At 38.9% G+C, this 27,325-nt stretch overlaps 6 protein-coding genes across 7 annotated transcripts; all 6 read right to left on the bottom strand.

Annotated features, from left to right (window-relative positions):
• Positions 1-628: 628 nt before the first annotated feature.
• Positions 629-2,714, bottom strand: LOC117634189 (probable polyamine oxidase 5). Its single transcript, XM_034368154.1, has one exon. The coding sequence runs from the start codon at positions 2,522-2,524 to the stop codon at positions 821-823; it is 1,704 nt and encodes a 567-aa protein (XP_034224045.1). The 5' UTR covers positions 2,525-2,714; the 3' UTR covers positions 629-820.
• A 2,932-nt stretch (positions 2,715-5,646) lies between these two features.
• On the bottom strand, positions 5,647-6,720 carry LOC117634190. The gene has a single exon (XM_034368155.1). It carries the CDS (start codon positions 6,578-6,580, stop codon positions 6,053-6,055), a length of 528 nt encoding a protein of 175 aa, XP_034224046.1. The 5' UTR covers positions 6,581-6,720; the 3' UTR covers positions 5,647-6,052.
• A 1,618-nt stretch (positions 6,721-8,338) lies between these two features.
• On the bottom strand, positions 8,339-13,508 carry LOC117634418 (WD-40 repeat-containing protein MSI4). The gene is made up of 15 exons (XM_034368523.1): positions 13,128-13,508; positions 12,839-12,902; positions 12,474-12,560; positions 12,333-12,395; positions 12,147-12,212; positions 11,963-12,037; positions 11,725-11,800; positions 11,231-11,456; positions 10,977-11,058; positions 10,539-10,612; positions 10,290-10,401; positions 10,087-10,161; positions 9,780-9,850; positions 9,100-9,199; positions 8,339-8,798 (listed from the first exon to the last, which is right to left on the bottom strand). Exons 1-15 carry the CDS (start codon positions 13,361-13,363, stop codon positions 8,697-8,699), a joined length of 1,509 nt encoding a protein of 502 aa, XP_034224414.1. The 5' UTR covers positions 13,364-13,508; the 3' UTR covers positions 8,339-8,696.
• Positions 13,509-15,085: 1,577 nt separating this feature from the next.
• Positions 15,086-16,266, bottom strand: LOC117636083 (cytochrome P450 71A6-like). The gene is made up of 2 exons (XM_034370533.1): positions 16,101-16,266; positions 15,086-15,824 (listed from the first exon to the last, which is right to left on the bottom strand). The coding sequence occupies exon 2, from the start codon at positions 15,770-15,772 to the stop codon at positions 15,302-15,304; it is 471 nt and encodes a 156-aa protein (XP_034226424.1). The 5' UTR covers positions 15,773-15,824; positions 16,101-16,266; the 3' UTR covers positions 15,086-15,301.
• An 833-nt stretch (positions 16,267-17,099) lies between these two features.
• LOC117636084 (transmembrane protein 258) lies at positions 17,100-18,735 on the bottom strand. The gene is made up of 4 exons (XM_034370534.1): positions 18,565-18,735; positions 18,363-18,463; positions 17,446-17,524; positions 17,100-17,344 (listed from the first exon to the last, which is right to left on the bottom strand). Exons 1-4 carry the CDS (start codon positions 18,565-18,567, stop codon positions 17,297-17,299), a joined length of 231 nt encoding a protein of 76 aa, XP_034226425.1. The 5' UTR covers positions 18,568-18,735; the 3' UTR covers positions 17,100-17,296.
• A 210-nt stretch (positions 18,736-18,945) lies between these two features.
• LOC117634148 lies at positions 18,946-26,848 on the bottom strand. Of its 2 annotated transcripts, none has more exons than XM_034368085.1 (17): positions 26,167-26,848; positions 25,395-25,520; positions 24,223-25,317; positions 23,998-24,138; positions 23,820-23,909; positions 23,621-23,710; positions 23,126-23,248; positions 22,900-23,034; positions 22,608-22,811; positions 22,423-22,494; positions 22,238-22,339; positions 22,031-22,129; positions 21,537-21,908; positions 21,160-21,450; positions 20,611-21,000; positions 20,223-20,466; positions 18,946-20,040 (listed from the first exon to the last, which is right to left on the bottom strand). In XM_034368085.1, exons 1-17 carry the CDS (start codon positions 26,246-26,248, stop codon positions 19,353-19,355), a joined length of 4,344 nt encoding a protein of 1,447 aa, XP_034223976.1. In that variant the 5' UTR covers positions 26,249-26,848; the 3' UTR covers positions 18,946-19,352. The 2 variants fall into 2 exon arrangements, with proteins under 2 accessions (XP_034223976.1, XP_034223977.1); XM_034368086.1 differs by having other exon boundaries at positions 22,031-22,105.
• Positions 26,849-27,325: the final 477 nt, after the last annotated feature.

Genomic DNA, 27,325 nt, shown 5'->3' with positions numbered 1-27,325 from the left:
TTAGGCCACTACAACACAAAATTTACCAATGGGACCTAAGAGTTGTAGTTCTATTCTATCCCAACCATCCTGTGTTACCTACGCTTTAGCCAGCTCATTGATTGCCCCAAAGTTGTCAAACGTCTAACTCTAGCAAGGAATGCAAATGTGGCTTAGGTCAGTTAACCCCCTTTTGTTTGAGTTTGAACTTCCTTCTCGTACATTAGAATAGTTTAAAATATAACCCAAAAAAAAAAAAAAAAAAAAAAAAGAAAGAAGAAGAAGAAAACTCTATAAAGGATATGTTGCCTTGGAATTCCATCGTAGAGAGAGAGAGAGGTAAACTCTTTATATGGATTGAAGAACACAATGTCATGGGCTGTGAAACAAAGTGTCAGTGCAGGAAAGGAACGGATGAAAAGAAATGCAGCTGGAAAGAGCGGGTTTATCGGATCCTGTCCATTGAGCATTCCAAAATAGACACTTGGTAGGGAAGGGAGGTGGCATCCAAAGCTTTCTTGTTATTTGTACTTCTCAATATCATATAATACCATCTCATGAGATTGAGAGGCACATGTGGTTTTGCCTTGATGAAGAGAAGCACAAATGAGAACAAAAAAGAAAAACTGCATCTCTCACACAATCAAAGAGAAAGCAAAGGAAAATCAAAGTAACTTCTTTAATCCATGCAGTACATCTAACAAATTGTCCCCATCTCTCTCTTTCTCTCTCTCACTTCTCTCCCAAAGAAAGAGAAACAAAGATGTTCTACATGAAAATGAAAATAATTAATATCATAGCAATAAATGTGCAAAAATAAATAAAAGTCCTACTAAGTCCTCTAAACCCCAACATGGTGATAATGTTGGAGAAGCCTATTAGCTTCTCTAAGACCACTAAAGTAAGCTCCATGGGTGGTAGAATAGTGGGTTCTGTGTGTAGCTTCCCCTGCAAACAGAATTTGAAGTGGGGGGGAAGTAGCAGGCTCATCACCACAACTGTTCAACTTTGGCAATGGCTCTGCCATGGTGTCCAAATCCTCACCACTTGATCCAACAGCAACATAAGAGTAGGATCCTAGAAACAGAGGATCATTACCCCATTGACTCTTCAAAACCTTTGCAATTTTTACTTCAGAGTTCTCTTGTGAATTCACATTCCCATTGCATAGTTCATGGGAATGACAATTTTCTCTCTCTTTCTTTTGGGGTTTTGACAGAAAGCTAGAGACTGTTGCTGAAACCCCATTAATGATCTCTTCATCTTTGAGTGATTCAAGCTCAAGTGCTTCTTTCCCTGCAAACCAAGATAGCAGAACGCTGGAATTGTGATAGAGTGGACAAAGAGAAGCTGTCTTCCTCATCCACCATGGGATCTTTTTATGCCTGAATTCTGAGTCTGCTCTATGAAAAACCATTTGTAAAAATGGAAACTTACTGAAGTCTTGGCCTTTTGTAGCATGGGTAGAGCTCAGTTGCAGAAACAGCTTGTTAACAACACCAAAACCAAGCCTTGATATTGCCTCAGTCTTGAAAGAAGGCAAGGGAGGATTGAACATACCTGAATCTTGTTGAATTGAAGCTTTAAGGACCCCCAAAGAAACTGTAACAATAACATGATCGGCCAACATAACTGACCCATCAGAAAAGTGTAGCTTCACAGGCCTTGTGTCATCATAACCATTGTTGATATGAGTCTCTGGCTGCTGCCATTCAATTTTTGTGACCTTTCTGCCTAACTGGATCAACCCAGGTGGCAGAACAGAGGCTAGTGATTGAACTATGCTCAAGTAGCCTTTAGCAATGGTAATTTCTTCGCCTGGGAACATACGGTACTCGCTTTCTGCACTATAATCCAGATTTAACAAGTCACCAGCTGATGTATAAGTCCTTTGGGTGCTCTCATGCATTGCAAAGATGGCTTCTTCCAGCAACCTTCTGCTCCAATTTCCATAACCATTGAGCTTCAGCTCCTCATCTTGGTTTTTCTTTGAAACCCAATAAGCATCAAGGCCCTGCCTTAGGAAAGAACCAACACTGAGCTTCCCAAGACCACCATTGCTTGTACAAACCTCGGAAGCTTTATCTCCAAGCTTACCGTATTCAACATCACCATTGCTCTCTGTTTCAGTACTTTCATCAAACACCTTCTTCCCCTGAGCATAATCCATCAAGTTCTTGAACAGAGATGAAATGGGGTCTACCAGAGTGGGGGTTAGCTCAAACTCACATTCAGCAATGGTCTTGGGCTCATCAGAGGACCCATCCATGCACTCCCATGGCTGCTCAGACTCAAGTGCATGGATTTCTTGAGCAATTTTGTGAACTGGGCTGCCTCCAATGCCATGGATCCAAGTGGCGCCCATCTCAATTCGGTCACCACCAAACTCTGATGTGTTGATTCTGCCACCAATTCTTGACCCACCTTCCACAACACACAGCTCAAACAAGTCCTTGGACCCAGTGGCAGTGAAGAGCTTGTTAGCTGCTGTCACACCAGCCATTCCTGCTCCTATTATCACAATCCTTGATTTCTTGGCCACCATTTTGTTCCTAGCCTCTGCTTCTTTCAACAACACACAAAAATGACAAAAGGGTATTTAGAATTTTTTAGACACAAGAGTGAGAAGAGAGAGAAAAAGAAGAACTGTGAGGTGAGGTGATATTGAGTTACTGATGAGGATTTTATAAGGATCTCCTATGTCCTCTCTTTGTTTCTTTTACATATTACTACATTTTTCTTTTTCCCTTTGTTTCTTTTTATTATAATTATTATAATTATTTTCTAATAAAGACAGGGCTCTACTTTTTTTGAGCTCTCTCTACAAGTATATGGCTCATACCCAAAAGACCATTCTCCATGAAATCTTGTCCTAGTATCTCTCAATGCCACTTCCATTTATGTCCAAAATATCATTATATCTTCTGTGTACTCATTTGAATTCTGATTAGCCATAAAGATCTCAGCAGGCATAGTTACCAAAGGCAAAGGCAAATTGTGATGATGCCCAGGAACATCTGAAACTTTAAAAGGTTGACAGGGCCTTTCACCAACCTTCACATGTACATTGAGCAAGGGACACCCCACCAACTCAGCAATTCAACGGTCCTGATCGGTTGATGAACCGTCATTCGGTGGTTCACGACTCATGACTTGGGTTTTTTTTTTTAATCATGTATGTTCGTATTAAACTTTTAGATGGACGAGTTCGCTGTTCTCCATGCTTCATGACTCATGACTTGGCAGATTTTTCTACCATGCATGTTCGTATTCAACTGTTAGATTGGCGAGTTCATTGACTCGTGTTGTGTTCAAATAACTCCATCACCGAGTTCACAATTCTCTGTTGGGATTTCTCTACAAATCGTACTTGATCTGTTTTAAGTCCATAAACCCTAAACATTAGCCTATTGTGGTCAACGTATACTTTGAATGGTAAAGGTGACAACGAATCTCGGTGGCCATCAGCACCATGATGACATTTATTACTATGACCCAACGTTATTATTATTTTAAACTCTAAGCCATAGGCATACATATAGGTTTATCAGTTGCTTTCACAACTATAACGTTCATGGTTCAATACTTTCAATTGTTTACCATATCCAAACTTTCTTCTAAATCTTCATCAAAGGTAGTGCAGATATGACAATATACACATTGGAATCACAGGATTTTTTACTGATTTCTCACAGTTCAAAATTTTATTCAACAAAAAAGATTACTACATCATTTGCAATCAATTTATATTCTGTAGAAGGGTTTGTGGAATGAATCTTCATCAACGAAGTTAATCATCTTCTTAAGTCAAAGCTTACAGTACCACATTGATGACAACTTTTTATATGACGGGGTTCTAGTTATTTTATACGTTACCTGCATCAGATTAAAAAAATTTACATCTAACGGGTGTATACGTCATCTATCTTATAATGTCACTAGAACATTAACACGTGACTGAGAGAAAAACATATACTTGTTAAAAATGCAACTAAAGAACATTTGAATGGGGCGTTTTGAGGAAGAAAAAGTAATTCATTATTGATAGTTTGCTTTTACAGAGAATGACATGGATGATTGAGACCCAGTAGTTCACTTTTTTTGATATGAGGAATTGATAGGAGAATGATGGGATTGGGATGGGGTACAAAACTGGCCATCCATTGATATGATTGCCTAAAATTGTTGTTGGGTTTCACTTTTTTTAACAAGAGTTTTTCTCGCCACTTTTGAACATTACTATTTCATTGAAAAAATATGTCATGTATTATGATGATTGTATATTGTGTATTTTAAAAAAATTTATACGTATAATACGTAAAACCCTTTGCATGAAATGATAATATTTCGAACAACCTATTTGTTAAAGGGCTAATCCCCAAGAGTTTAGGGCTAGGGTTCTTGAGCCGCAAATTGTCCCCTTGTTTAGTTGGTAGGTACCCACCTACGTTTAAATAAAAAAAAATCATAATTGGGAAATTTGTTTGTTTGATGCTCATAGAGCTCGAAGTGGCTAGCTTCCTAGTGATGCCTAGCTAGCTAAAGACTAAGAGACCTAACCACTCATATTTATAGATAATAGATTCACTCTCTTAATCAACTTTAGCTTTCGAAGATGTTAAAGTGACAATGGTTGGTTAGGGAATAATTCGGTCATCAAATGATGCGGAGGAGAGAAGAAAAGGAGTCCAAACAAAGCTTTTTAAAAATGAATGGAATAGAATAGAGTTATTTCTTTTGCGTACAAGCGATTAAGGAAGGGGAGTTTACACAAATATTCATTGGATGTTTAGCGATTTTGAACCTCTATCAACATGGGTAAAGATAGAAGAGGTCAACCACACTGACAACATAATTCCTTTCTTATGATAATATTTGGCGGTGGTGGTGATGATGGCATCCTCCATTATCCTATTTTCTACCAAGTCTTAAAGGTAATTAATGGGCCAATGAGACCACATGAGGCCCAACTAATGGACCCAAATTTAGCTAACATTTGTTAGCTTCCAGGATGATTGGAGTTCTGGGTTTTGTCCCAAATCCTAATGATAATGACAGTGTGGGCAACAAAGCAGACCCATTCCGTTTCCAAAATTGCCACTGGCGGATGTTCATTTCGGCCCAAGAATTAACTCATTTGGACCTACGCACCTTACCATATGATCGGAGCCCATTCCACAAGTCCAATTGTCAATGTACAAATCGGATCAACAAATTCGTGGTAATACTTTTCTTTTTAATATTATTAATATTAAAAAATTTCTCAAGTTCTTGGTGAAAAAGGCTGAGCCAAATATTATAAACTTTTGATTTAAATTATTGTCACAACACAAGGTGTATTTGGGACATGTTTGGCAGGGTTCGTGATGAGCCTAGTCAAAGTTTGAAAAAAATGGTCAAAGAAATCACTTTCCATCCATCCAAATCCATATCTTGAAAAGAAAAATAAAAATAAAAAACAGAGGCAAGGCAGAGGCATGCTTAAATTAAAACATATGGCCCTTTTCTAGGAGTAAAGTAGAGTAGAGTAGAGTAGAGTAGAGTGGGACCCACAGAAGCTGACTCATTATATATCCATTTCAGCCATTTTATCCATTTTCTTCTTCGTTAAGGAAATCAAATAAGATAATAATGCTCCAAAACCAAAACAATAAAATCATAAAATAATTGCAAAGAGAATTAAAGGCAAATATTTTTTCAATAAAACTCTGTATTTTTCTTTTTGCAGTCAGTGACTCAGTACTGTACGTACTAGTACTACCAGACGGCCACATGCACACGCAATACCCAAAATGAACATTTCACCTTTTCTTTTCTTTTTTCTCTGTGTACCCCCTAAATTGCTAATTGACAATCCTAATAATATCCTATTCACATCTCTGTAGCTATCTTCCTGCAGAAGACTACTCTCTGTAGAAAATAAAACCCACCTACCCCACTGCCCATGCCGCCTTTCATAAAAACACCCATTTCTTCCTAAACCCACCAAAATTCATTTCTATACCCCCCAGCCCCAGGTTGTTGACAGACAACAAACAACACACAGAGACTCTGGGACTGCGAGAGAGAGAGGTCAAAATAGGTCTTCCCCGATGAACCTCGCCAGCGCAGCATCATCCCACTCTGCCTCCATGTCCCACCTTCCACCACGCGCCCCCTCCTCGATTACACCACACGCGCCGCCGCTCTCCTCCTTAGCCTCCTCCATCAACCACATATCAAACTCCAAACCCATAACCTCCGCTCCAATGCCTAGCCCGCCACCGCATATGTCGACGCCCACCATGCACGTCGACTCCAGCTCCGAGAACGACGACCCGCAGCTCTCCTCGTTGCCGTTGACGGTGAAATACGATGACGGCAAGTACGGGTCGTTGACGAACCTCACCTTCGCGCCAGTAGTACAACTAGCACCGTTGTCCGCCGCGTCCAGAAGCTTCATCACCTCGTCGAGCGTCTCGTCGGGTTCGTTGAACAGCAGAGTCAAAATGTCGTCGTTTTGATCTCCTTCCACCTCCAGATCTCGCTGCCTCTTCACCGCCTTCTCCTCCAAAGCTTCGTCTCCAGGCCTCTTAAGCGTTCCCCTGTCTGTGTCCGCCATGAGAGAGAGAGAGAGAGGTAGAGAGAGAGTGTGAGTGTACGGAGAGAGGCAGAGTGTGGAGGAGTGTGTGGTGTGTGTCGTATATATATTTGAGTGGGACTTGACGTTTTACGTACAGTTTGGTGAGGGTGTGCAGCCAAAATTCCCAATTTCGTTCCCCCCACGTCGAAAATGGTGAAGAATTACCAAAAAGGAGGGATCGTGGGCTCCATATTTGGTGGGTCCAGCTGTCGACGACTTTGCGATAATCTAAACCGTTGAAGCTTACGCACCTGGACAATCCGACGGGGCGGTTTCTGTTAAAGATTTGGTGCTGGGTTGGGAGGCTTGGTGACGTGGCGTGCAGTGGAGGGAAGGGATGGAAAGGAAAGGAAAAAAGCGCGTTTTTAATGTTGTGTAGTAATTAACTAGAAACGGTGTGTGTTAGTAGGAGCCTTCGCGAGAAAGAGAGATTTTTTGTACCCTCCGTTTTGATGTGTAAAAAGCGTGTCTTGGAAAGATGGCTCTTTTGGACATCGAATTCATTTTACTCTTATGAAAAAAAAAAAAAAAAAAAAAAAGGTGGACATTTTTTGTTGTAATAAGCACGAGTCTAAAGGGGTTTTAGTTTATGGATTAAGCAATTGGTGCTTAAGCTTGTCATGTGAACATTTGAGTAAGAAAGTTTGTAAACAAAAATTTAAGTATCATGGTTTTTCGTCCTCTAATCATTTAGATAAGGAAGTTGTCCAGGTAATTCCAAAGTTAAGTTGTTATACTATGAATTTGAGTCATTTCGGTATAGTCTTGTTTAGAAATTTTATGAATTTTTCTGGCAACGCAATATGCCAGATTATTGTGGTTTTTCATGCTGTTAAACTTTCCATTTAAAAAGTCCCTAATAAGGAATAATCCTAGTTAAATTTGGTAAGAACTAGCCGTGCAATGTAACATACCAGATAATTGTGATATGTCATAGTGTTAAACGGACAAGTCAAATCATTCACCAGGTTCAATGTTATCCAAATGTGGTCCTAATTACCAATCAGGTTACATCATGTGCTAAATAAACATGAAACTGTTACTTCAATATGGGTATATATAATCTCGTTGCCAACGAGGTCTAGCCCACTGAAAAAGGGTGATGACTTGTAAGACCATTGGTCTCAATGTGAAATCTCATGGCCCTTTTGGTAGTATGTATTAGAAACTCTCATTTCCCTTATAGTTTAAACTACCATTTGTATAATATATATAATCTCGTTAATTCTTTATATAAGAAAAAGGAAAAATAGGATTCAAGTTTGGGAAAGGGATTTGGAAGTGTAGCTCATGTTTGTCACTAGGCATACAAAACCATTATGCTTTGCTTATCTCTCTCACCAATACACAGACAATAGTCGACAATTTGGCATTCTCATAATTCTAGCCTAAGAAATTGGAACATCCCATTTCTTACAAAATGATCCAAACATGTCATATGAGCTTAGATGTTTCTTCCATCGCGATTACTAGACTCATAATTTAGTTGAGATAATTTGGTCCAGCTCGATTATTATTATTATTATTATTATCATTATTCTAAGATAATTGGGCTTAACAAAATATTGTACCCTTTTAACTGCTTGTCACATCATTTCACTTGTCTTGATGGATAAAGAAATGGACTCACTTTTTGTGTGAAATAGTTTTTAATCACAAACAGAACTGTCAATACGAAATCTGCTGCAAATCCACCAACCGATATTTCCCTTATTGATCTTAATCAAAATAAATAAATAAAGACACCTACCACAACGAGATATTTGCCCCTCTCAAGGCTTCTGAATAATCATGTCAAATCCAATAAAAATTAAAATCTCTGATGAACATGGCCGAAAAGAGTGAGCCATGCTTCTAGGTTAAAGATCCCTAATCCCAAGCACGGGTCAAACACGATGCCGCATACATAAACTCAGTCTAAGCATGAATTTTCTACTCTCATGATAAACACCCATATCCAATAAGCAAATATTACAATCACAGCAGACCTAGAAAACCATCCTACCTCTCTAACATAAAAGAGCTTAGATTCATTCAATAAGCTTGCTACAGAAATTTTTCCCACGAATCTAAAAGTGCACTTGACACTCAACTCTCAAGGCTTTGAAGCACAGGAAACAACATGGGACTTGAACTTCTCAAGCTCTGCTAGAACCTCCTCTTCAGGTCTGTAGATCAGGTCACTCATTCGCCATATCTGAAATCAATTGTCAGGTTCAGAAATCAGTTTCCATTGCCAAATCAAAGGAAAGGGTAATATATGGGAGGAAGGAGGGAGGACATAAGGGTAAAACACATCATGTGTACACCAGAAAAACTTGGTTCAAGCAACATTCTTTTTCTTATCATGTTTAACACTTCATATTCATCTCATATGGTTTCTCATTATTGCTCCCTCAGCTTTCAAAATATACTTCTTTAAATTTGTTTTATAAGAAATAATTTATCACGGGTAAAGTGAAACCCTTCCAATGAGTTAAAGAACAACATCCTGATACCTGCAATGTCCCCCCTCCACCAGTAGTATCACAGTCATCAGACACACTAACGATGGTCCATGGATCGGATGCATTCCAATGGAAATCAACAACTTTGTCCCTGATGAAGTAAAGAAAACCACGAGAGAGAACTATGAGAAACAAAAAGGAAAAAAGAACGCTAGACTATTCAAATTATACAGTCCAGGATCAAATTTCACTTGAGAAAACTTCAGTACTATTTACCAGGCAATACCAAACATGTTCTAGATATAACCATTAAAAAATCATTCAGCGCCAAAGAATTTTAACAAACCTAGAAGACTAAGCAATAAGGTACGAGATTGATAAAAGGTTTTAGACCACTATCATGTCCACCTCTCTCGAGAAAAAGCCAATGAAGACAAACAGAACATTTCCCCAGTTTGGCAAATGATGTTAGGAGAGTAAAATTTCCAACAAACATTTGATGAAAAGGTCAAACTTAAAATTTCAGAGAACATGAGATCATTACAAGATCATGTTTTCATCACATACTAGACCATATGAACCTACAGATATATAGGTGGCATGGAAACAATATAAACTCTGGTATGATTCCCATTTAACAGAAACCGAGAAAGATAGAAAGTCAAGTGAGATGCAAAAGAAAGAATCCTGTACCAGACACATCAAAAGCTAAATAAATGAGAGACTCGAACCTGTGCCCAGCATGCTGGAAAAACAGACCAGGTGGAGAACTTGGGCCTTTGGTAGTTCGCTCCTTACTTACCTGCAAGTTATTGTGTTTGCAAAAAGTTATCACAAACTTCTGACTAATTGAAGTAATAGGCAGAGAAATAGAGAAGGTGAAACTCAAAAGAAGCGGCAATCCACTCTTATAAGAACACAACAAAAAAGTTATTTAGAAAAACTTTTTTTTTTCATCATGTCAAAAAGCTGATTGAATTTAAACTTACAAGATTAACATATAAATCAAACCACTGTACATTCTGACGCCCACCATACCTTCTCATAATCCCAAATGTTTAAAAGACCATCTTCTGCAGAGCTTCCAAAGACAGACGATTTGTCTGGACACCACTGAAATATAAATGTAATTTGGTAAAAACAACAGATACAGACCTGCAGTTCTTACAAAAGATGTACTTCCCATAGAGTAGAATTTTTTCAGAAATAGAAAATAGCAAGACATGCAGTATAATTATTACCTGGACACAAAGAACAGCTGCTTTGTGACCCTCAAATTTATAAATAGGTGCCCCAACTCCGCCAGAAGTGAGATTTCGGCGATCAAACAAGCGAACGGAATTATCTGCTGACCTGTAAAGAAATCACACCAGCATAGACGTATTAACAAGTGTCATATCTTCTCACAGTTCAAGCCTTAAAGCACAATAAAAAAAAACAGAGGATTAGAAAAGCAGCAAAACTGAGAGAAATATGCCATTAGCATGTACCCTGTTAGAATAAGGTTATCATCATGGGGATTCCAATCAACACAGTGAAGATCTGCATTATGTGCTTTTTCAACCTGATAATCAGAAACAAGAACAGCCAAAATGTACAATAAGTAGAAGGCAAAATTACACTTAAAGAAAAAGACATCTGCCAAGATTAATGATCAGAGATATTTAGGAAGATCTAACACCCAAAAAAATATTCCTATAGGCATGTTACTATTGATGATTAAGCCATAATCTTCAAACAGAAAAATAGTTACATCAAAGATATATGCTGCAAACTGACACTACTCAGCCAAATTCTACATGTATACCAGTTTATTCACCCAACTCCGAAGTATGAAGCCTTTTAGCATGTGCAGAGGAACTGAAAATCCATTCCAAAGGCATATGAAAAATTAAAGGAGAGCCTAAAAAAAGGATGAGATGCATAACCTTTATGGCAGGGCTAGAGCCCACGCGTGCATCCCATAATATGAGGCAGGAATCGTCACCAACACTACAGAACTCCTGTGAACTTCAGTAGAGATGTAAAATCATAAGAAATAAAAGGCCACGTCCTTAGAAGATAAATTGCAACTACTAAGGTTTAAATTGAATAGAGGTTCCATGTCTTTATTAGTTTGATTGAATCTTGGTCAGCATAAAAGAATTTATAAAGGCTTGGTAAATGAGAAGATGTAAGTTACCTAGATGGGCAAAATGCCACATCTTCAACTGTATCCTCATGCCCATAGTAGATTCCTCGTGGTGCAACAGAAGGGCCATCAGCAGCTTTATCATTACCATCCCCAGGCTTTGAGTTTTGTTTAATAATTGACCCACCAGATCCTTGAGACTTGGTTGCTGCTGGATCTGTGGTAGCCGCTGATATATGGTCCTGAATACTCCACAAAACCACTGTTTTGTCCTTCCCTGCAATAAAATATTTTTTCCAGTGAAAAAGAAAGAGCCTTCATAGAATACATAATCTAATTTCTCATAAGCCCAATAACAATAAGAATAACGATAGTGAGATGAGTTCTTGAAATCAATCACAAACTAAAACATACAGAATCCAGTCATCAAATTTCACAGTAAAAAGAGCAAATTATATAAACAAGAACCTACATGCATTAGGCATCCTTAAATAATTTAACAGCATCATTAGGATTCAAAAAACAAAATAAAAAAAATTCCCCACCTCCAGACAGCACATATGGTTCAGTTGGACACATTGCAAGAGCAAATTCTGCATTATCTTGATGTCCAGTCAAAATCTGAAAGGAGAAAATAGTCAAACAGGTTCTATATCTTTCAATTGAACAAACAAAGTTAGCAGTAAATCACACAAGTCTTGAAAGGGTCCAACATTTAAAAATTGTGGCTCTCAAGGAAAAATGAAAAATTTAGAAAAGAGATACGTAGCCAAAAAAGCTTACCAAATCCGGGCGTGAGCTTGTGGCTCCAAGGACAGCATGACGGTTAGGTTGAGCTTCCACATCCCAAATTAGAACCTAAATTTTGGCAAAATTTCAAAGTGATTATAACTTCAAAAATGAACCAAAACATATAAAACAAAGAACATAACACTATCATCAAAATTAATACATAAAAAACACTTACATCAGGGCTGTCTGTATGTGTGGCCACTATCTTAGTGTTCTGTGGAAGTTCTCTGATTCTGTTTATCTGTCAAAATATATGAAAAGATTACTAAAGAAGAAGTAATTGCAAGCTTCCAAGATCAACAACTTATACCCAAAATGAGAGAAGAAAGAATCAACGACTTAACAAGTGCATCATTCATACCTCTCCCGGATGTATGATGGTCTTGTACTTCTTAACAAATGGTGAGCGGGCTTCTTCATTGAACTGAAAAATGAAGTAATTAATAATGATATTCACAGAAGAGTTAAGCTGCATGCAAAAAATCAAACCAATCACAAATACCTGAGATATATGCTCTGCAGCGGCAACTCTAGGTTTGACAACCTCGCAGTTAGCAATAACCAGCGTATTTGGAACACTTCCATCAGTCTGACAACGAATCAGAAAAAAAGATATTCTTTTAAAGAGCACATAACCTTAGTAAAATTTGGTATATATCTCCAGGATCAACATCACAAAAAATTTGTGCTTTAGCACAATATAGTAACTTTAACCATTTCAAGTATGATTTATGAGTTTCAAATTCAAACACAGATTTGTATTTTCAATTATACAAAATTCAAGTGAAGTTCATGTGTTGCAACACTTCCACAGGAGGATATTCAAAATTAACTGTGGGTAATCAAAATTGAGATGAGCAAGTTTACCTGCTCAGAAAGGTAGAGACGTTGTCGATTCTTGTAAGTAGCTTGCTCGAGCTGAGGACCCCACCTGGCCAAAACAGGAGCAGATATACAATGCTTATTGAAAAAAAGATGCAGAATTTTCACTATCCATTTGCCTCACAAACCCTAAAAACCAGAAAAATCTGATACACAGAAACAAAAAACCTAAATTTAGAGCAAAAACGAACTGCACAACTGACAATGAGGTCTCATCGAAACCCTAAAACCCCAAATATAGGGATAGAAGAAGTTAGAGAGAGAGAGAGAGTACCGGCAAGAGAGGGAGGGCCAGACGAGGTTGTGGTTAGCGAGCCAGTCGTAGAGGACAGGGACGAGTGACTTCCACTGAGTGTACTTGTCGTCGACGGTGGCTTGTTGGTGGGCCTTCTTCATCTTGGCCTGCTGTTGCTGGTCGTCCTTCTTTTCTTCCTTGGGCTTGGGCTTTCGGCCCCGAGTCTCCTTCTTCTTCACAACTCCGACTTGTGGCTGCTGCGACTGAGCGTCCATGGCTACTCTGATTTGCTCTGCTTCTCTGAGTTTGGCTACGACTTCGACTAAAAACCCTTGATTTTGCTTCCCACTTTCTCTCTCTCCCCTCTCACTTTCTCCGTGTGTCTCTCTCTGGCTCTGTTTCAAATTGGGATGCGACTCCGGTGGTCCACCCCACGCACTTTTAAAGTGGACGATACACACGCGCCATGGAAATTTCTTTTTTTAGGAGAGTGGGGAAATGTACATAAATTTATATGGCACTGAATAATATGAAGGATTGTTTGTAGGTATAAATTTATTTTTTTTGAAGTACAAAAGAAAATTTACAAGGAGAATTGCGAGGGATTCCAATATTTCTATGATCAAAGAATAATTGGGAAACTATAAATTGAAATGCAAAAATTCTATTTATGAAGACCCATATTAGCAAAAGAGTACTGCTAAACGAACCCTATAATTAACTGAGTACACCTTAGTACAAAACTATTTATTGAATTATTAATTTACTCTAATATAAAATGATCAAAAAGGATATATTAAATTGTGAAACAAATGTAATTTTAATAAGTACACCCTATTCTAAAAAAATAAAAAGTACACCCTACTCATCATATTCAACCAAATTGAACTTTTTTTTTTTTTTGAGTTTGTTTGTTAACCTCAATAATAATAATAAAAAAGATGAATGATTAGGGAGGGACCAACCATAAAGCCAAGCTGGATTGACAAATGTGTCCAGAGATGGGTAAGTTAAGAATGAACCTTGTACTATGAGACAACCATCCCAATGTCCGTCTGATTCATATAGAATTGTAGAATTAATAACAATAATGATATTTCTTTTGAAAACTTTTCAAACAGAAGAAAAAATATGAGTCCTATACTTGTTACTCCGCATACAAAAAAAGGTTCTAGCCAACCATTTGCATTTGATTCTAAATTTGAATGAGGTTCCAGCCAACCAAGGCCAACAACGCTGCAAATTTAAAGGCGACACTACAGTGTGATTCCCAGTTACTCCACTTCACACTGTATTTCAATCCTTGGCCACCAAATGAACATGCTTATGCTTGTTCTCAACTTTAAATCTGGAGCTTGAATTGAGTTTGGCTTCATCATCTGTTATGTTCGATTCTTCAACAGCCTTCAGAACAAGTTTTTTCCAGTTTCCTCATCTTTAGGACTCCATCATTCTGCACCAATGCATACAAAAAGCATATTTGAGTGTGTATATATACACAAACAAAACTGTTTTAGGTTTTTATAATGGTGTATTTGGATGTAATTGGGGTGTTTTTGGTAGTTAAATAGGGTAAACTTAGTTAATTTTACATTTTGATTTAAATATTAGGATGTACTTAAATCATAGGGTGTACTCAATTAATTTTAGGGTTCGTTTAGCAACACTCTTAACAAAACATCAACAACCATATTTGCTTTACGAAACATGCACTGAAATATTAAAAATTTGAAGTTGTCGAAGAAAATCTTGGATGTTCTGAAAAACAACGAAAATTGACAACGGTGGTGAACCATTTTTCTGTAAAAGATTAATTAGAATTTGTGGTAAAAATAATGCTAATTGATAGTCACACGTGTGTCTATAGGAACTTTGTAATTGTGTTACATACACATTATTCAGAAGAAAAAAAAATATGCGAATAAATAATGAGAAATTTTGTCTTGACACCCAAAAATTTGAATCCATTCTTACTAGTTTAGGGTTGGGTGGTTTTATTTTTCATCAATCATTCCCACAGTATCAAAACATTTCAAACCGAACCAAACCAAACTCAACTATACCCTAGTTTATGTCGCTCATCTTTATATGCAAGGATTATTTTAGGTACCCTCATTAAGCAGTACTTGTTCCCAATAAAAATGACATATAATCACATAGACATGTTCACAAGCCAAGCCAAAGGATAAAAAGAAAAGGGAAACAAAGAAATTCTAAAAAGGCCTAAGCTTTGGCACAGCAAGAGGAGGAACTTGTCTGTGGATGACAAGACCTGTCCATTCTGTCATGTTCATGTCCTCAGCTCTTGCTCCACAAGGCAATGCCCAGTCAAACTTGTGCACAAATGGGATTAACTGGAAGTCACGTCCTTTGAAATCCACAGCAGAGTTCAAGACCCTTTCCGGTTCATCCCACAGTGAGGGATCTCTTCCAATTGTCCAGGCATTGACAAGGACCATGGTTCTTGCTGCTATGTCACAGCCCTTTATCTTCACATCTTTGGTTGATTCTCGGGGAGCCAGTAAAGGTATTGGAGGATATAGCCGAAGCGCCTCGATCACTGCTTTTAAGTAGTGCATTTGATCTAAGTCAATTTCTGCTATGTCTGGTTTGCTATTGGCAATTCCCATAATCTCATTTTGAACTTTTTTCAACACTCTGGGATGCCTTAAGGGTCGGGTCATTACCCACTCTAGAACTGTGTAAAGTTGTATCAGTTCCACCAGCAAACATATCCTGCAAGAAAAGAAAGCAGGAAAGACAATCTTCATTCAATTGTGCAGGATTCTTCCTTTAATAAAAAAATTAATCTGGACTTAACATTTGAATGAATTATCCACTCTGATATTGCAAAGCATCAAACCTAGAATGATTTAATGGTTTTGCAATGAATTTGAAATGCAAGGCTCAGAATACAATGACTTGGGATTTGTCAGGGCAATGATAAATTTTCATAAATCACTAATATCATATCACAAATCACATCAGTAGTAAGTGAAGCAAACAACTCAATCAAATTCACAGGCAATGACAACAAACAAGACTGCTTCACATTATCAACCAGCAAGCCCAGCTCTTCTTCTCTAACACCCCTAAAAGACTGAACCCTCTTGTTACTTAAAAGCTGAAGCACACAGATGCTTCTCATTCTTCTCCAATGCTCACCATAAGGAGCTGTAGACACATCTTTCCCTTCATAGAGAAGCCTATCAGAAATTGCCAACTTGGGTGTGTTGGAGAAAATTGTATCATTTGTTTTCATGGTCTCTCAAGATGCATCCGCAGACGAAACCATGAGCACTGGTCTGATGCCAAGATGAAGCAGCATGAGCTCACCATGGCGCTTAGCTAGCTGTTGCAGGGATCGGCGAGGTGCATGTCCAATTGGTGGAGGTTGCCTAGTATGGGGAGCCTTGGGGGAGGAGGCAGGTTTTTGTGGGGTGTTCTTGTTGTACTATAAATCCACTTGATGAGCAAGACTGTGAAGAAGATGAAGAGAAGAGCAAATGCAAATACTGGATTCAACATTGCCACCACTGTGCAGACTGAATTGGAAACCTAGAGGACTCTGTAAATGGGTTCCGAGTTGTTTTCTTTATTTTGTTGTCACCCAACGTGTGTGGAAGTGGAACCACTCCACTCCTTGTCTATTTGCGAAAACATTTACTAAATGTATAAGAACCTTTTTTCAAAATCTTTGATTAAAGGTGACTTAAAACTTGTCATTGGTGGCCTTATTAGACAAATTTTGATAATTTTGTATAAGCTATTTGAGTTATAGCTGGAGCAATCAGAAAATGGACCTAAATACAACCCGATTGTTGTTGGATTGAGGCTCCAAAACAATCTATTAGATTGTAATGATACAAAGGTAAAAGACTAAAAGTTAATGTGGAAATCCAAAATCAAATTTTGAATTTTGGGTTTGGGGTTTGGGGTTGCCCACCTCAGTGCAGGTTAAGAATACCGACTGCATTTGTACTGAACTCTATATCTCATGCAAGAAGGAAAAAACGAAAAATCTAAAGCACCATTGCAATTCAACATCTTCGTTTCGAGACATTATGCCATAAAATAATTTAATCAAACTTGTCTCATTTAAGAATAACACAAGTAAGAGTACCTTAAACTAACAATGTCAACAATATCATATCCTTCATGTAGATCTCTGATTTTTTTTGTTAACAAAATTTCAAAACTTTATAGCCTTAGACATAAACACCCGATGCGAGCAGTAAGAACAAGGATCCGAAACCCTGCACACCAAATAGAACAATTAGACTCTTAGCAACAGAAAAAAATTGAGCAATCTAATATTGTATCAGTAGATAATAGAGGATTCTGACTACAAACGCACCAAGAAGACAGAGGCCACTGTTCCTGTTATAAGCTCCTTAGCAAGACTGCGGCTTTTCCTAGATATGGTCGCTTCATAGCTACAAAAGATATTCACACCACCATTAACAACTACTATATTCAGAACAAAAGATGACGCTAGGCCAATGGCTTGTAACAATAATCAATCGTGCTAAACATTTGCTCACTTCAATTAGTCAAGATGAAACATGAGGGTTTAACAGTGCCCAGAGTCTTTCCAGGCTGCTGACTCATCCAAGAATAATATGAGAAAAAAGTTTCCGAACTATCGCAAACTATTACAATTTACAACCTAAAGCTAGTACCCTGCCTGCATTGTTCCTTCACAAATCCAAAATTTTTAAACTAAATATATAATAATATACCCTTCTTTAATCTTCAATTGGTTATTAACCAATGTTTCAGTCCTTCAGATTCCTATCCTGGCTTTTAATCAGACTATCTTTTCATTATAACGACTAAAATTTCAATTTGCATTTCATTTATTGGGATATAAAGCAGTAAACTTTATTCCTTTCGTTCTTTCAATTTTCTCCAGTTCATGTTTTAGACTCTGAGTTGAAGGCTAAATCAGTTTGTTATTTATGTTTGTGAGATTTCTGCAAACCCTGGTTCCAATTCTACATAGTAAATATGAATTGTAACAAATGCACTCTCAATAGGCTCAAAAAAATACACAATTTTTACGTTTGGCTGCTGAGAAAAGCACAAACAAAGGATATAAACTACAACCAGAAATGAAATTCGCATTCTTTTGCATTGAAAACATTACCAGATCATTAATTGTGCAGAGAAAAACACAAATTGCAGGCTCGAATGTTCTAATATGAAAACAAGATCTATACAGAAAATCAGAGAAAATTGGAAAAGGATCTAGCTATGGGGGATCGGACTCACATGAAGAAGGAAGCGGTGAAGATGAGGCCGATGGCAAGCATCACGACGGCGAGGGTCGGATACCACGTGACCGCCACGGGACTGGCAATTGGCTTCGGAGCCTTGTGAACCAAAAAATAAAAAATAAAAATTGAAAACATCAAAAGCAAAATCAGTGAAACAGAGAAATGAAAGAGAAGTGCTTTTCGAGCGTTTGACTTACCATGGCAGTTGGAGGTGAAGTAGAGAGAGAATTGGAAGCTGCTGTTGAAAGCTTGGGCTTTGATCTGTTCAGATCGAAGCAGAGAGCAGAGTTAGGCGAGAAAGAGAGAGGGCCTTCTCTCTCAGTCTATTTGACCCAGGAGACTAGAATCTGCTGGGTCTTCGGTACCAATCCTGTGGCTTTGGCGGGGTTTGGCGCAATCAGGACCGTTGATCTGTAAAAAACGACATGTCGTTTAGTGGTCTTGGTTTCAGCAAATATATCATCACCATTTTCCAACTTTTTTAATTTGTTCCAAATTTATATGAATTTTTTCATCAACTAATTTAAATAAATTTTGGTCAATGTTTTTTATCATTTCATCAACCAATGTGATATATATATACAAAAAAGGGAAGAGATGCATATTATAGATTCATTTTATGGCACAAATTGTTCTGTACATTTTGGTAACGAGCATCCTCGATCTGAACACACAATTTATCACTGAATTTACAAAAAAAAGAAAAGATTTCTAGTAGCCTCTGTCCAAAAATTTTGATCTTCAACTCTGACAATTCAGTAGCTCCTGTTACCATTCTGATGTGTTTATTGAGGTTGATCCAAATTGCATTTCCATTCAGCACAGTGCACAACTTGCTTTATATCAAAGTTCCCATACTGCAGGCCATTCTTGAATTCTTGCCTGCAGCAGTACATGAAGTGAATGCCTGCTTTTTTACATGGGAAATCTGAGATTGGATCAAACAAGTAACCCATCATCATAAAACGTGTAACTTTGCAAGCATTCAATGGGATCCTTGCCATAACTTCAACATAAACCCGTGCTCACTCACGCTGCCCCCGGATGATCTCCTCAGTCTCTCCCAGAACTGCCTACTCCTTCCTGTTCCCAGAGGACCTGAACTGGAGTGCCTCCTAAAGGATTCAGAATCTTGCCTCCCCATGCTCATTGACGTACTGAACAGCTTCAACAGCGATCCTTCCCTCTCTGTCTCAAGCTCGGAATCATAGGTAAGTATGGAGTATTGGCTTTGGAAAGTATCTGGCAACTGTCCTGAGGCAGTGCTTGCTTCAGCAGCCACATCGATGGACAAATCCTCTCGGCTAGAACACCTTGAACCTATTTCTTTTGCCTCATCAAACTCATTGCACACCAGTTTTAAGGCCTGAACAACTTCACCCATGAAAGGACGATGTGATACCTCCGGTTGTACGCACATTGAAGCAATAGCTGCCACTTTAGCAATACTGTCAAATGGGACATCTCCTAGATTTGGATCTATCATTGCTTCCAACCCTTCTTTACTTGTGAGGAGTGGCCGGGCCCATGCAACTAGGTTTTCTTCACCAGGTGGCTGTGACATGTCCACTGGTTTTCTTCCAGTTAAGAGTTCAAGAAGGACAACACCGTAGCTGTATACATCACTCTTGACAAGAAGATGCCCAGTCATTGCATATTCTGGAGCCACATACCTGAATATTATCATTAGGAATTTAAAGATGTCAGAAACTGCTAAAGGCACCACTGCGACATAATAGAGATGTTAAAAAAGTCTCCCCTAGGTCACAGGATGTAACATGCAGTGGTGGTTAGTCAACAAAGGATGATCTAGAGGAACTGGAATACTTAATAGAGGCAAGAAAAAATTTCATACCCAAAAGTTCCCATGACCCTGGTTGATATGTGTCTATTTTCCTCATCCATGGCAGTCCGTGCCAAACCAAAGTCGGACACTTTTGGAGTAAAATCATCTTCCAACAAAATATTGCTGGCTTTGAAATCCCTGTGTATGACACGGGGGCTGGAATCCTCATGTAGATATGCCAGACCCCGAGCAGCACCAAGTGCTATCTTCATGCGGTGCGCCCAATTAAGTGGAGCAGTGTCCTTGTCAATTCCTAAGATCAAGCAAAATTGACAGAAGCATAGCTATGTCAAAAAGAATCCTTCCAACATTAAAAAAGTTCATTAAGAATGGAACAATTATGAACAGCAATCAATAAACTCAGAACTAAGCCTAAACAAACAGACAAATAAGCTACCATGCAAATGAGATTCCACACTGCCATTAGGAATGAGCTCATAAACCAAGGAACGGCTATGCTCTTCTGTGCATATGCCAATCAACTTGACCAAATTTCGATGATGAAGGCGACTAAGCATCTCAACTTCAGCCAAAAACTCCCGACCACCCTGCTGATCATCTCTTTTTAGAACTTTGACAGCAATCTTGGTCTCATCTTCAAGAACACCACTATAAACACGCCCAAAGCCACCTTCCCCAAGTATTCTTGAAGGGTCAAAATTGTCAGTGGCTCTCTCAATGTCACTTGCACTAAAAGTATTAGCAGATCCTGTATATGTTGCAATGCTAGATCCAAATGATAATGACACGGAACTGTGCCTACTTTCCATCATAGACCCAGCAGTACCTGCAAAATATATACATTATTTTCTATATTAGAAATGATAATGTAATCTAACCACTGGCCCATCTTAAAGATTAGAGTCTACTTAAGGAACCTGGAAGGCCATACAGACTGACCTGTGCACCTGACCTAATTTGATTAAATTTGCGGGATTCATATTACCTGATGGTTTGCCAACAGAAGGTAGCAAAGCCTGTGGAGTTGCTGTTGGTTCAGAAGCACGGTCTCCATGTTTGAACAGAAAAACCCAAGCAGCAGCAGAGCATAAAGCAACTGCTGCAAAGGTAGACAAAGCAATAATAGCAATTATCCCACCACTAAGCCCATTTTTATTCCTCCTCTTGTGCACATCAACCCCGAGGGGCTTTACCGTCCTTCCATTATTGTTGTTAACAGGATATGGTCCCTCATATATTACATCAACATCCGAAGACGGTGGAGATGGGGGTAAACCTATACATGTATAGTTTCATTTAAAGATAAATGTTATTGATACAAATGCCTACAGTATGTATATGCATACGTATTGTATACTGTACCTGGATAGCGCACATATAGTACATCATAGTCACCAAAGTAGGATGCTTTTATAGCAACTTGTTTATGCCAAAATCTCTGGGAAGTCAAAAATGCTGTGGTGTTGTCAAACTTTTCTCCCAGGGGAACCAAGTCAATGAGGGCTACTGTCTTCTCTGGTTGCTGGGTAGCTGCATTGGCTCCAATAATGCGAACCTGACTTTGCTGCATAAAAACCCCAACAGCAATTTCCTGGGCTAGCTCTGAAACCAGGGGGAAGAAGGTATACAGAGCAACACTAAGTCGCAGTCCAACTTGCAAAGGCAAGACACAGCCACAAGGTGACCCAGGAGGGGTATTTGTATAGGGATCTGTGCAAATAGTTGATGAACAATCTACAAAAAGGAAGAAACTCTGCATTACATTTTAGTTTGAACTTTCAAGAAGAATATCGTAGGACCAACAAAGAGAGGAGAGACACCAGTAAACCGGTAAATAAATATTTTAGCTTAAATACCTTCATTGGGAGGTGGTGGTGGGAATGCTCGAACAAGTGGTAGGGGTGGCATTTTTGGGATTTTTGCCGAAGACCCTGATGGAGAAAGCTTAGGGGGCACTTAAGATTGTAAACATATAACTATCAGGTAAGCTATTTAGTAGACAATAAGATAAATGAGTAAGTTCAGCAATAAAACAGAGAACCAGAGGCAAGAGCATTTCTTACTTTTGGTATAGTGAGGTGCATCATTTAAAGACGGAGAAGGAGCAGGGGAAACATGGCTTAATGACGGAGTGACAGGTAAATGAGATGGAGGAACTGAAGACCCTGACATGTAGAAACTGTGTCAGCATTGAAAAGTCAGGTTTAGTGTTGGGACCAAACAAAACAAAAATTCAATGCTTTGGTACCTGGATTTAGGGGTGGAGAACCATAGTGTCTTTGCCTGCCTGTTTGAAACGATGCTGGTGGGTTCACTGGACCTGTATAAAGTATTGAAATGATAATTTAATAATGAAAAAGAACATGACAAGCCACAGAATAGTATTTTTATCTATGTGATTCAGGCGCATGTAGTTCAGGTGAAACATTAAACCTGGCTGTTTTGAAGTGGAAGGAGAAACCAGATACGATGGTGTAAGAGCAGGACTGGTGACTTTGTTCCTCGCATGATGATTCTTATACGTTGAAGGTGAAGATGCAGGAGAACTATGCCCCTTATCAAAAGGAGGTTCAGGGGATGAATCAGACGGTGCAGGAGCAAGCTTATAATGTCTCACGGGTTTGTGGACAGCAGGAGCTACAGCAGAAACAGAACCTAGAGTTATAAACTTGACAACACAAACTTTCAAGTAGCAACTAATATGAAACTTATAGTTTTTTAATACCTTTAGATGGGGTATGGCCCATGGGTATTGCTGGCTTGGGAGCTTCATATGATGGTGCAACAACTGGTATTCGACCCCTTTTCCAGTTGGTGCTGAAGGGAGGAGATGATACCACAGGTTTGTGAACGGAAGGAGCTACAGCAGAAAACACAACCTAGAATTAGAAGGTTGACAGCACAAACTCCCATATAGAAACCAATAGGAAATATGCAACATTTTTCTATACCCTTAGCTGGGGTATGGTCCATGGGTGGTGAAGGCTTGGGAGCTTCATATGGTGGTGCAACAGCTGGATTCCTTTTCCAGTTGATGCTGGGGGGAGTAGATGATGCAGGAGAGACATCAGGATCTGCAACCTCATATTAGGGCCGGTCAATTATTACAACAGTTAGAATATAATTGTTGAAAACTTCAGCGGTATCCTAATTTAAGACCAAATAGAACACTGATTTTCTGTAATCTCATATTGGGGCCAGTGAATATACAAATTGTTAGTTATTCAAATGACAGGAAAGATCAAACACACTCAGTGGCACGTTTTCACAAACAGCCAAATCACGAATAATGCTATTGAAATTAAATTTGGATAAGAAGTCTAAAGGTTCAAGGTTAACTGCTAAAAGGACAACAATTCAATGAAGGTATTAAACTGATTCAACTGGGTATCACAATGCGAACATTAAAACTGTAGTTTTCTACTATGCTCTTTCTGAAGTAGTACCAGGAAATGTGGATGGAGATTCTCCAGGTGTAACTGGGTGAATGGACGGCGAGTTTTGTGGTGATTTGCTTGTTGGTGAAGCAACTGGTACTGCATTTTCAGAGAAAAGAACAAATGGATCAATTTAACTAGTTTCTATAATATAAAGATTATATGTGACATTTTTTTCAAAAAAAAGAAAAAAAGGAACAAGGCGCACCAGGTAATAAAGGTGGTGCTATATTCGGTGTGCTCGGATGCATCACAGGTGGATTTGGTCCCAATGTCCTCGGCAATGACGAAACAGGTGCTGTATTTTTGCAACAAAAAAAATGTAAAATACTGCTTATAACCAGTATCTGAGATCTAGTAATGTCATAACAAAATACTACATCTACCTGGAGCAAGTGGCTCTGGTATGGGAACCTTATTTTCTGGCGCATGTCTTTGATGAGCACTTAATGGTGATGTGTCTGGTGTACTTGAATGGATGGCTGGTGAAATTTGTGGCAATGTCCTCGAAGGTGTTGCAATGGGTACTGTATAATACGATACAACAAATATTTGGTTGGAACCTATTCAACAGAAATTCATCATAGAAATAGCCCTGGTGGTTTATCTACCTGGAGCAACTGGCACTGAGATTGGACTCTTATTGACTGGTGCCTTTGTTTGAGGAGTAGGTGGCACAGATGGTACATGACCTTGGACACTCAGGGGTGGAGAAGCATTATTTGGTGGCACAGACGGTACATGACCTTCAACACTTAGTGGTGGAGGAGCATTATTTGGTGGCACAGGCGGGACATGACCTTCAACACTTAGTGGTGGTGGAGCATTATTTGGTGGCGCAGACAGTACATGACCTTCAACACTTTGTGGTGGAGGAGCATTATTTGGTGGCACAGGCGGTACATGACCTTCAACACTTGGTGGTGGAGGAGCATTATTTGGTGGCACAGGCGGGACATGACCTTCAACACTTGGTGATGGAGGAGCATTATTTGGTGGCATAGGCGGTACATGACGTTCAACACTTCGCGGAGGATGAGCATTATTTGGTGGCACAGACGGGACATGACCTTCAACACTTAGTGGTGGAGGAGCATTATTTGATGGCACAGACGGGACACGACCTTCAACACTCGGTGATGGAGGAGCATTATTTGGTGGCACAGGCGGTATATGACCTTCAACACTTGGTGATGGAGGAGCATTATTTGGTGGCACAGGCGGTACATGACCTTCAACACTCGGTGGTGGAGGAGCATTATTTGGTGGCACAGACGGGACATGACCTTCAACACTCGGTGATGGAGGAGCATTATTTGGTGGCACAGGCGGTATATGACCTTCAACACTTGGTGGTGGAGGAGCATTATTTGGTGGCACAGGCGGCATATGACCTTCAACACTTGGTGGTGGAGGAGCATTATTTGGTGGCACAGACGGGACATGACCTTCAACACTTCGTGGTGGAGGAGCATTATTTGGTGGCACAGGCGGTATATGACCCTCAACACTTGGTGGTGGAGGAGCATTATTTGGTGGCACAGACGGTACATGACCTTCAACACTTAGTGGTGTACGAACTGCATCATCTGGTGGCAGCACTTCGGGTATACTTGGTGACAAGGATGGTACTTGTCCCTTGATCTTTTGGGGCACTGGGGCAGACATAAGAGGTGGCATCGCAGGCGGAAGGTGCAAATCTGACCCTAGATTGTCAAATTAGGAGCTTAAGCAGATGTCTAAACTTCTAAATCATCTACAACAGCAGAGTTATGGGACTTACCATTTGGCTGTAATGCGGGGATTGGTACATTGCTTGTGAATGACTTTCTGTGAGAGAGAGGAGCAGGTGCTGTTTCAATAGGAGGATTCACAGAGAGAGGTTCTGGCGATGGTGATAGATTTAACCCTGAGAGAAGGTGAAGGCCGGTGCTTATAAGAAGAAAACTAAAGCAAGCTATGAAAATGTGATATCTTAAATCCCTTTTATACTACCATTCTTGTTATGGAACAATATATACTTTAAAGTTACGAGGCATTTCATCAGATGAAATGTCGATGGTAAGGTATTTCCCAGATCAAGATGAAACCTGAACTAAAATAGAAGTTGCTAAATGACCGTGCTTCTTGGGACATTGTTATTTTGGAAAACAGAATATTACAATTCCAGGCCATCAGTATGCACTAGATGGCCCACTAGCTGTGAGCTCTGGTCTAAAATTATACTCAGGCAGAATTTGAAAACAATTCAATAAGATGAGAACATATTCAGATCGAAGAAGACGCCGAAGTTCGAATCATTTGATCACTTTTCTAATATACTTCATATATCTATCAGAACAGAACATATATGTGAATACAGCATTTGATCACACTCGTGTGCACCACATTATTGGGCTTATAAACAACAATAGCGACATGAAAATTCAGAAACCCAGATCAATAACAATGCTGCTAAAGCACAAAAGCTTCAAAATCCATATGAAAGTTAACAACTTAATCCAACAGTTCTAATAATGTTTATATGACTAAGATTTGTAAAGGTTAAAATTTACCTGCAGATCCTTGAAGAGCTAAAGCAAAGCCAATGACACAGAGATTAACCAGCTGGAAAATGGCTTGCATCACCACCCCCATCCCATAAACAGTTCTAATAATTTTACTCTCTACCCCAGCCTCCTCAACGATGAAGAAGAGATTAGAGACCAATAAAATAATAATAAAATGAATAAATTAATCTCTATACTATGAGTTGTAACTTGAAGCAAGATGTAAAGGGAGATTAAATTAAAAAAGTCTCACAAGTAGTGAGAGCAAAGCAATGAGAAGGCAGCTTATGGAAAGACCCAGAATTGGGTTTGGTGAAAATAGCCAAGGGAACTAATCCTCTAGCTTTCTGGGAACTAAAGCTCTGAAATTTGCAGAGCTTTGGGGTGTCCATGAAAGACAGAACCTTTCCAGCAGACATGAGTAACAAAACACAACCGGAAATTAAGAAGTGAACCAGAAAAACAAATTTTTATTTTAATATACACCCAACAAACTTACAGTGCTAAAGTAACAAACTTTGTAAGAAGAAAGATGTACTTGAGTGGGGTAGAGAGAGGGAGAGAGAGGCTGGCAGAGATTCTTGGCTAATATTTAATAATAGTAGGAAGGCCAAATTTATGTTTAATGGGGAACGAACCAAAGTACAAAATTTTCATTTGGGGTTGAAATTCTTGAGTTTTTGTTTTTAATGGTTTTTACTTGACTCTCATTTTCTTCTTGGTTAGCATTTGTTCTTGTAAAGATTAAGCCTTTTGGATGTGGTGTGTCAAAATCAGGGTTTGACACATCACCCTCCCTCCATGAACTGGATAATTCAACCTTTTTTTAATACAAGCTTTATATATTAAATACTCTTGTATTATATTCTACTACTGTATGGTTTGGCAATCAGCATCCGCATAAGATAGAAAGTAATTTTCTTTTTGGTTGAGAAATTTGATGGATTGAAGTAGAAGCCTTTCTTCTTCATCTTTTTCTTTGGGTGGGCTAGAAAGTAAAAGGAAACAAAGATGGCCAAGCAGTTTTGTTAGTTGCATATTATCCAAGACTTTGGACCCATAATACAATCTTTTAGCAATTTTAGATTTCAGACTTTGAAAATGAAAAACTCAAAGAAAGAAACCACTTTTTCTTTTCCTGCTGAATTTTATATCTTACAACAAT

Source organism: Prunus dulcis, chromosome 7 (genome assembly GCF_902201215.1).
Source record: "Prunus dulcis chromosome 7, ALMONDv2, whole genome shotgun sequence".
In the NCBI taxonomy this organism is placed as follows: Eukaryota; Viridiplantae; Streptophyta; class Magnoliopsida; order Rosales; family Rosaceae; genus Prunus; species Prunus dulcis.
Note: the sequence above shows the minus strand (reverse complement) of the source record. Positions and strands in the feature narration are given on the sequence as shown.

Coding starts and splice junctions, on each gene's coding strand:
- LOC117634190 (XM_034368155.1), bottom strand. CDS start 6,580: ATGGCGGACACAGACAGGGGAACGCTTAAGAGGCCTGGAGACGAAGCT.
- LOC117634418 (XM_034368523.1), bottom strand. CDS start 13,363: ATGGACGCTCAGTCGCAGCAGCCACAAGTCGGAGTTGTGAAGAAGAAG. Junction 10,402..10,538: donor GATAACCTTATTCTAACAGG/GTACATGCTAAT, acceptor ATTTCTTTACAG/GTCAGCAGATAATTCCGTTC. Junction 9,851..10,086: donor ACATTTGGGATTATGAGAAG/GTATGGTGGGCG, acceptor AATAACTTGCAG/GTAAGTAAGGAGCGAACTAC.
- LOC117636084 (XM_034370534.1), bottom strand. Junction 17,525..18,362: donor TTCACCGCTTCCTTCTTCAT/GTGAGTCCGATC, acceptor TATCTTTTGTAG/CTATGAAGCGACCATATCTA. Junction 17,345..17,445: donor CAGTGGCCTCTGTCTTCTTG/GTGCGTTTGTAG, acceptor TTTGGTGTGCAG/GGTTTCGGATCCTTGTTCTT.
- LOC117634148 (XM_034368085.1), bottom strand. CDS start 26,248: ATGGGGGTGGTGATGCAAGCCATTTTCCAGCTGGTTAATCTCTGTGTC. Junction 24,139..24,222: donor CTCAGTGCCAGTTGCTCCAG/GTAGATAAACCA, acceptor CGTATTATACAG/TACCCATTGCAACACCTTCG. Junction 23,035..23,125: donor GGACCATACCCCAGCTAAGG/GTATAGAAAAAT, acceptor TTTCTGCTGTAG/CTCCTTCCGTTCACAAACCT.
- LOC117636083 (XM_034370533.1), bottom strand. CDS start 15,772: ATGACCCGACCCTTAAGGCATCCCAGAGTGTTGAAAAAAGTTCAAAAT.
- LOC117634189 (XM_034368154.1), bottom strand. CDS start 2,524: ATGGTGGCCAAGAAATCAAGGATTGTGATAATAGGAGCAGGAATGGCT.